The sequence below is a fragment of the Idiotropiscis lumnitzeri genome, chromosome 17, assembly GCF_059441095.1.
Source record: "Idiotropiscis lumnitzeri isolate Australia: NSW breed Sydney's pygmy pipehorse chromosome 17, RoL_Ilum_1.0, whole genome shotgun sequence".
In the NCBI taxonomy this organism is placed as follows: domain Eukaryota; kingdom Metazoa; phylum Chordata; class Actinopteri; order Syngnathiformes; family Syngnathidae; genus Idiotropiscis; species Idiotropiscis lumnitzeri.
The window spans coordinates 9404308-9413457 of NC_142407.1; the positions used below are offsets into that span (position 1 = coordinate 9404308).

At 41.8% G+C, this 9150-nt stretch overlaps 1 protein-coding gene across 6 annotated transcripts in view; it reads left to right on the top strand.

Moving 5' to 3' along the window:
• The window catches only part of robo3 (roundabout, axon guidance receptor, homolog 3 (Drosophila)), a 91671-nt gene extending 86633 nt beyond the window's left edge, over window positions 1–5038 (top strand). For 3 of the 6 annotated variants that reach the window (XM_088280370.1, XM_088280372.1, XM_088280374.1), the window contains 4 exons: window positions 301–488; window positions 617–724; window positions 1139–1306; window positions 2042–2961. In XM_088280370.1, the coding sequence (XP_088136496.1) occupies window positions 301–488; window positions 617–724; window positions 1139–1306; window positions 2042–2295 (718 nt within the window). In that variant the 3' untranslated portion in view covers window positions 2296–2961. Of the gene's footprint in view, window positions 1–300; window positions 489–616; window positions 725–1138; window positions 1307–2041; window positions 2962–4244 lie in introns of those variants that run through there. The other 3 variants (XM_088280371.1, XM_088280375.1, XM_088280373.1) reach the window with 2 other exon arrangements.
• The last annotated feature ends 4112 nt before the right edge of the window (window positions 5039–9150 follow it).

Sequence of the window (9150 nt, forward strand, 5' to 3'; positions counted from 1 at the left end):
TTACTGTGGTTTTTCAAAGACATTTATAATTGTTGTAATGCTTTTGTTCACTTTCATTTAAAATGAAATGTATTTTTTTTTTTCTCCGATGAGGTGAGGTTACCAAAACACTCCATCCATCTGCTCCTGGTCCGGCCCCTCTGTCAAATTTTAGAACCCATTGTGGCCCGTCAATCAAAAAGTTTGCCCACCCCTGGTCTATATTAAAATGAGCGTAGCTGTTGTCCTGTGAACGGCATTAAAATGTATTTATACTGCAACAAAAAATGTCCCAAGTCCCCTGACATGTGGCCTTTACAGCAGAAGGTTACCATGCGGTCCAGTGCCAGTTCCGCAGGCGCCAAGTGCACCGCTCACCCAGTCCAGCCTCTCGAGCCAACAGCATCTCGGCTCATCGGAGGTCGGCCCGCTACCGTGCCAAAGTCACACCCAGCGCTGCCTCCATAACCAGGGACAGAATGAAGACAGCATCAGTGCGACAACACCTGGTAAAGTGACAACACATTTGACGACTTTACGTAACGTTCCGTACTTCTGATGCAAGTAGCCGAGACACCCAAAAAAAAAAAAAAGTATTTTAATCATGATCTGATTTTTCTTTTTTTTTCTCATTCAGTCCACAGCCGTTCATCCCCAGCGGATTCCTGCTCTCCACTGTCCCAAAAAGCACGTGTAAAGAAAAAGGCTTCCAAGGGTTCAGTATACAGGAGAGAAATACAAGGAGGTAGGATTTTTCAATTAATCGACGGAACGCAGGAGCTCTCCGCTCCAGATGTAGACGGTGTATGTAGCCGAAAGCTGCTGAGCTTATTTGACTTTGGTATAAAGGCAAACCGTGGTTGATAAAAAGTTCTCATTTGCATCTCATATACTTTGGTCCGTTCCACTTATCTTGAAAGTGGGAAGACGCAATTTGGTAATAATTGTAAATCAGATTGCAGCAATTAGTTGAAGTGTCCCTGTTTTTTGTTTTTTTTAACTTAAGGACTTTAATTAAGCTGCAGTGTTTCCCTGTAATAAAATCAAAACGACAGCCAATGTTGCTGCTCAAACTAGGCACAAAGCAACAAATTTTATGATTTTTTTGTTTTTAAATTCATACTCCTTTTTACATCCATATGCATGATTCTCTGTGCAGATCTGCCTCCACCTCCGGAACCACCCCCAGAGGAGGACAATTCGCAAGGGTCCCCGAAATGCACGGAGGCCAATAAAATGGCCAATGGATCTCTATCTTCCCTGGAGAGGAGTGACAACAACAGTGGCAGCCACCAACGCAAAGGCGCAAGACAAAGACACGCTGAAAGTAAGATGACGAACATTAAATTTAGCTCAAGAAATCCTTTCCAAAACTGCAAAAATTCTGGGATGGCTGCTGCTATGGGTCAGGAGTTCTCATCGGTCCACTAAAGTTCACCAGCAGTGCTGTGGAACATCCATTTCTGTTAAATGCTTTCTTTTGTCAATTTTGACTCGTCAACATGAAAACATGTAGAGTGCTTGTGGGTGTCAAATTATTTACCTTGACCTGCCCTGAACAGTCAAATGTTAAAAACAGTAACTGCACACCGCAATACATTACTTTGCGATACTTTATGGACTAAAAGTGCCTCTACTTTGAAAGACCTTGAGCTCCTCGTTGCTGCTGTGGCTATATCAGATTAATTGAACTAAGATAAAGCTACTCAATAGACCAGGCGTGAGCAAACTACGGCGCGGGGGCCACATGCGGCCCGCTAAATGTTTTAATCCGGCCTGTCGAACTTGAAAAAAAAATAAATGAATATAATTTGTTAATGTTTTATTTTCTAAATATTGTGGTTTTTCAAAGAAATATATTGTAGTAATGCTTTTGTTCACTTTCATTTAAAATTAAAAGTATTTTTTTTCGATGATGAGATGAGGTCACCAAAACACTCCATCCATCTTGGTCCAGCCCCGCTGTCAAATTTTAGAACCCATTGTAGCCCGCCAATCAAAAAGTTTGCCCACCCCTGCTATAGACGGTGCTAAAGAAAAATTTTGTCACTGTATTTTATAGTTGCACATGGCGAGGAGGTGATGCTGTACGGCGGGAAAGCCGGTTACCTTTCCAGGAATCAGGTGTCCAGTAATTGTTCGACCACAGGAAGCTCCTCATCCCGGGGCTCAACAGGCTCCCGGGGGATCAATGCGGCCAGGAAGAGCAGTGAGGTAGGATACAATCATGTCTCTTCAATAATGGAAGCCTTCAAGTCATTACCAGTGAAAAAAAGGCTAATCCCTCAGTTAAATTCATTGGTTTATGCTGCATAAAATATCACTCAAAAATACTCCATATATTAAACACCCCCCAAAAAACTAAAACTAAAAGTAAAACTAGCAAAAAGAATTTTGAAAAATAAAAACTAATTAAAAATACCTGAATTTACATTGAAAAATCCACAACTTTTAGAACCCAGCTTGGAACCCATTTGCGACATCCACTTATTCTCACACGCACATTTCCAACATGCACTCACGCATGAACAACTCATCATATCTAATTTGAGCGTCTGCTCAAGTGAGGCTGCACAGTAAGAAACAATGTTGAGTTTGTCCACTCCTGAGAGAACGCTTGACTGTGGGAGCGCGCCTTTTAAATGCACCCCCCTGCAGGTTCTCTCACCGCAAGCTAGTGTCTTTTATGGCTTAGCAAGCTGTGCGCAATGAAGGGAAGGCTCTGTTGGATTCGCTCTTTGTGAGGCTGCACTGTTCGGCGCATCTTGTAGAATGTAAGTAGTTCATAGATAACAGTGGGTAGTCGAGCCTGACCGTCAGAATCACAAACAGTAAGTAATCCGTATGCGGGTTCGGAGAAACAAGATGAACACTTTAAATCTTGCTTTTGTTCAACAGCTCCAAACTGAAATTGGAAAATTAAAAAAAAAAAAAAGCATGGCTTTTTATGGCAAAGGGGAAGTCATTTTGATGATCTTTTTAGGGGTGTCACTTAAGGTATCGCCATACAGCTCCCTGTGTATGCAGGAAGAAAAAAGGATGGCCTGTCACCGGTCAATCAGGCCCCAACTCACATCTGGCGTAGCAATGGAGCAAAACAACTCACACGCAAAGACGGGGCTGCCTTATATGCTCAGGTCATCCCCTGTGGAGCAGTGAGGAACACCTCGGCCCTTTCACGGATCCTTACTTTATGGCTTGCTGGGAACATGAAAGCGCAACCTTCATCGCAATTAAGTTTGGGGTGTTTTCACAGGAAGTCTGGCTTAGGTTATCTCCTTGTTCCTGTTGTGTTATGGACTTCTATCTTTTGACCTTTGACTCAGAGACGGTGAGGTGTTGCAATCCCAGAGGCTATGATTTTGATCAGGATCTTCCACAGCAAACTTTATGGACCTTGATTTCTGCACTGGGGCACACTATGATGCAAGCATGTAATTGTTCAATAAAATAAAAAATTAACATTCAAGGGAAATATAAGCTCTAGTAGTTCAACTCCTGATGTATCGAAATACAGGCCCGGATTGGTAATATGGACTTTCTGGCAAATTCCCGGTGGGCCGGGCAGTAGTATATGCGCTTCTCGGCCATTTTTCCAGCTTATTTCTTCTGGCCTGTGGATCAGCTTTGAAATCGGCAAATAACGTGCATTAGTGACATTTAAGTCTACTGCGCTAGGTTGTGTGCTTTTAGTTATGTGAAGCACATTGAGTCGCCTTGTGCATGAAATGTGCGATATAAATACATTTGCTTAGCCTTTGCCTACATTTGTTATTGAAGTTGTCACCTAGTCGCAGTCGTTTAAAAATTAGCGATCATTTAAATGCTACTACGAACAACATGCCAGTAACTACGCCATTTCACTCACCCTGTATCATGAGCCAATCACCTTCATGTACACTTCAAGGACCACATGGAAAACATAAACACCAAGAATGTTATCCAATGCAAGTAAATATGCACAGTTGGTGTTAAAGAGATTGTGGTATTGCCCCCCCCCTCTCCCTCTTTCAATGGTATGCCCCAATAGCAGGTGGGAGGTCCTTTTGTTCATTGAACCGGACCGTTCTGCCCCAGCTCTGGGGTTTTCTATTTGTATTGCCAAAAGGCGTTTATGAATTGTACAGAGGTCCACGCAAAAGAGCTCTGTGGGACGCCATTTCCGGACAATCATGCATTGAAAAGCATAAGTGTTCAGAAATGTGTTTGAAAAGAAAAATTATGCATTGACAAGTCCTCCTATTAAAATCTTTATTTTTTTGTAGGAAACTAGATAAGGCCATCACTGAAGAGACGTTGACCTCTGATGCCTCCATTGTGTGCCATCTTTCAACTGTGGACACTGTGATCAAATAAGACTCATGTCATTGTTGTGAAAGGACAAAAACAGACTCTTCATTGTATTTTTTGTGGTTTGTTTTACTATGATTATTTATGAGCTATCCTGTTCACCCCATGTCCCTTGATTTGTAAATACCTGTGTCTTAACTGCGCAGTTGTTGGCTTTGGATACAGGGAAAGAGACATATATTGTATTTATGAGTACTGAAAAGAAAAACATGATGCAAAAGAAAAAGCCCATCTCCTCTGAATGTGCCAACATTTTCGCTCGAAATGTACAGTATACATTTTTCTTTTTTTCGAAAAGCATTAAATACTGTTGCACTCCTGTTGTGATGGCCAAACAACAGAAAATATCAAGCACAAAATGGAAAAGCCAAAACGTGCAGGTTCTTACTCCTGGAAGAATGCTCTGGTCTGATTGGGATAACCTGCCCCCCATGCAGTCCAATAGAATGTCGACGTGTCTTGGTAGCCGTTGGTTTCTGTGCAGCAGAAAGCCCGAGAAAAAGTCTGATTGTAATTACCTCCCCTTCCTCGACCCTCAAGTTGTCTGAGGGATGCTTTTCTGGAGCGGTTTTTGGATCATATATATATATATATATATATATATATATATATATATATATATATATATATATATGAACAATGTCTGTTGACTGGCTTTTTGTACTCTTTTTGTTTTGTAAATGTACAATAAAATGCATTTGCTGATGTATATTCAATGCTTTTCTTTGCTGAGGGAAATTGCGGTCGTGCGTGCAGTTAAGTGAGTTGAGCTCAAAACTGCAACTCGGAAAATGGCAGAAGTGCATTTAATCAACCGCTGTCTAATTTGATGTTTCACTCTACTCGTCGTACCCCGTCAAGCCCGACCGAGCCTTCTGCATACATGGCTCGTTACTGGTTTCTATTAGATTGTTTTAAAAAATATCTTGAAAACGTTATAGAAACCTTCTGCAATTTATATGTAGAATTGAATCTTTATGAATTTAAATTTAAAGGAATACGTTACTAATTTAACAATATTAAGCAGTAAAAAGTTATTTTGTCTATAATTTGGATATTGTAGTTATTTTTCATGTACAATTAACACCGTTAAAAACGCATTTTGTCACTTACTGGCGACTGAAAATGACAATGTGTTGAGGGCTCAGGTAACAACCAATCAGGGCTCACCTAGCGTTCACAAGCTGCGCCGTGATTGGTTGTCAGTATAAAATAATCTGATGTATCCTTCTAAAACATTGCGTTTGATCAAGCAACAACGTCACGTCTATTGAGTCACTCATGTGTGTCACTGAGAATAATCTCTGAAATGAAAGCAGAGAACCGTCGCTCCTTGCGTGTGTGCCGAAACTTCCACAAATTCCTGAACCAAACGTAATCCTCGTAGCCATCGTCTGATGCACAGCCTGGACAAACCTTAACAAATAAAAATAAATGCCTTATTGCTAAAGTGTTCTTTGGTCTTTCTCTCCCAATGTCTCGCTCTCTCCTTCCCACGTATTGCATCGCGCCCCGTTGCTGCATGCGCCGGGAAGCATGAAATTACTCGTAGCCGACCAAGCCTGCTTGTCTGAAAGACCAAAACAACCCCCTCCCTCCTGCTGTCCACCCTGAGATAAAAAATACATTCGTCTCTGGTGCTCTCCAGATGATGCCGATGTCTTACAAGTAAACCCACCAAACTTCACAAGGCTTTTGTTGCGCCCGGATCGTGCGTCTGCTTTCCGAGCATGAAAGGATGCTGCAGCATGTACAACTTTTATTACGGTTCAAATCAGACCAACTTTAACAAGACACACAGAATATGTATAATTTATATATGATCTGATACTAGTTTATAGTGAAAGACGGGGGCAACATGACAAGACAACAACAATGAATTGGCAAGGACTGCAAACAAACTGACGAGACAATGAGGAACACCTGGACAAGACCTGCGTGGCTGAGGGAGGAGCCACTGTATTTTCCGGACGCCAAGTCACTCCGGCGGATACAGTAAATCGAAGCTACGCAAAAATGCATCATTACATTAAAATTTTTTTTTTTTAAATTTACCGTATTTTCCGGACTATAATCCGCTACTTTTTTCCTAGATTTTGAACCATATGTCAAATACAACGGTGTGGCTTTTCTGTGGATTTTTTTCTTTCACCAGTAGGGGGCGCTCTATAATTCAGAAAATACGCTAAATAAATCTTGATTTTTTTTTTTCTCTCTCTTGGGTCTGTTCTGTTTTGATTAGCAAAGTTGTTGCCGTGTTAAAAGGCACCGTTTTAACATTCTGTTTATGTACCTTTATGTGCAATTTGTTTTTCTTTTTTTAAAGAGTTGTTGCCGTTTATCTGCGGGTGCACCTTATAGTCCAGAGAATACGGTACAAAAGTCAGACTCCTTGTTGGTAAGTAAACAAACTGTTCCGAAATGTGTTTTCACTGTTGCAAGTGCCACTCTTGAGTCTCTTTTTAAGGCCACCAGCCTCGAAAAGATACTTTATAACAAATGGTGTGAAGTATCTCAAGGACTTTCTTGGCATTAAGAGGGTACACAACGATTTGCTGACATCAAAAAGTTGACAGTGTTGAAGGGGCACGCACGCACACACACACACACACACACACAGTCTCATATGTTTTACGGCCTCGATTTTGTACTCGGATTATTGTTAAATATCAGGATAATATCCTCAGAGAATTTGCTGGCCAGTGGGTCGTGGGATACTTCCGAAGTCTCTCAGTCTTGTACGCCATTCGGCCGGAGTGAGTCAGCAGTTCCGGGGTGAAATGAGAAGCCATTACGGCTATTGACTGAGCACCCAATTCCGTAACCTGAAGCCTGTCAAGTGCCCGTGGGACATGTGCGTACATCGCAACCGTGACACATCTCAGATTCGGGTGCATGCCCAGCTGTTGTAAGGCGTGCTGATTTTAAACCCATTCCTCATTTGGGTCGTTGATCACTCTTCAATTGTTATGTTCTTAACTAATTAAAAAATCAGTCCACATTTTCAACAGCTACATTACATTTATCAACAAACTGGGACATGTTTTATTTCTTCAGCCGCAGAAGTTATATTTCATCTCGTCAACCCTTATCACTTGCCCCGTTGATTAACACAAACAAACAAGCAACAGCAAAGGATGACAGTTCAGAACAAGATTTACACCGCCGACCTTCAACAGAATGACCCGCACCCTTTATCCTTTAATTCCCCCATCACCTTCCCTCAATTCTCCTCTGAGCTATAAATCACTAACTCATTCATTAGGCCGGTGACGGGGCCAGAACGCCCACTGGGGTCTAAAGGAGGAGGCTGGCTGGCCAGAGAGAAGACTAAAGACGCAACGACAGAAATGGATGAATGAGAAGGGATGGCATCGTTTAAAGCCCTGATCTCTAATTCCAAAATATAACCCCCCCCCCCCTCAATTTCCATGTTAATTTGTCCATGACAGGTGAGATGGATGTTCATGACTTTTTGGCTGCTTTAATACATACACAGCGGCATCGAAAATAATCTCGATAGCCTTGGCAGGGTCCCCAAAGAGTGCACGGGAGTTTTCCCAACCAGTCTACACGGACTTGGGGAAAGCATTTGAGATTGTCCCTCGGGGAGTTTTACGGGTGGGTGTCCTGATACAGACCCGTGTCCATGTGTGGTCCGCGTTGCTGGCAAATTTGTTTTCAGTGAGGGTTGGACTCCACCAAGGTTAGCCTTCGCCACCGATGCTGTTCATGAGTTTATGGAAAGAATTTCTAGACAAAAGCCGAGGCAAAGACAGGGTCCAGCTTGGTCGTGTAAGTAATGGATCTATCATGATGTGGTACTGTTGGCTTTTTTCCACCTGTAGTGAACGTTTCCAACGGTGGTTTACTTGACGTAAAATGCTTGTAAAATTGTGAGCCCATTGTCCAGCCCACAATTTATCAGTTCATCATCTTGATGTTCATCCTGAGCGACTCTTACAGTAAATCCGAACTACTGTGTTTTGCAGAAACTGCAAAGCACAGCATTCCCCCCAACCACCCCCGTAATCCTCGTCTTGTATCTGGGTCACTTGGGTCAAATGTGAGCGGGGACGTTGAGTAAAGAAGGGCTTTACTGTCTGCACCATTTATAAGCTGCGTTGCACAAGCCCAGTCAGGATCAGCTTTTTATGTGCGGGGTATTTAAAAAAAAAAAAACAGATTCGTCCTTTGCCAGTTATTCTTCAGCGAAGTCTCCCTGGACAGACAATTAGGAAATAGGTGAAGCATTGAAAGCAGGAAAAACATTTCAGACACCAAGATCAGCATTAACACTAATTTGCATTGTGCCGCATTTTCGATGAATGTGTGTGAGAATGTGTGTGTTTGTGCGTTTGCGTAGAAGACAAAAGGGATTATCCTTCATCTGTCTCCTTCACTTAAAGCCATATGTTTCGACACCAAGTCCGCCAGCTCCACTGCGCCACACACACACTGGCTGACATAACACAATGTAGAGTGACATGAGGACTCAAATCTGCTGCATCCATGTTTGTGGCATTACTATGCAAACACACACGCACACGCACACACTAAAACATGCATGCACGGGGTATTAGACTTAATTGTCTTTAGTTCACATTTTATTCTGGAGCTCAAGAATATTTTAAATGGCAAATCTTTCAAATGTAATAGGCAAATGTGATTTTGTTCCAACAAAGTTAAACAAACAAGAAATATGAATCTGTTAAATTAGTAAAAAAAAAAAAAAAGTTCAAGCATATATACTTCAACATTACATCTAGTTTGTATAAAGGAAATGAACACAGTATATATAAATTTTGGAAAAAGAAGTTA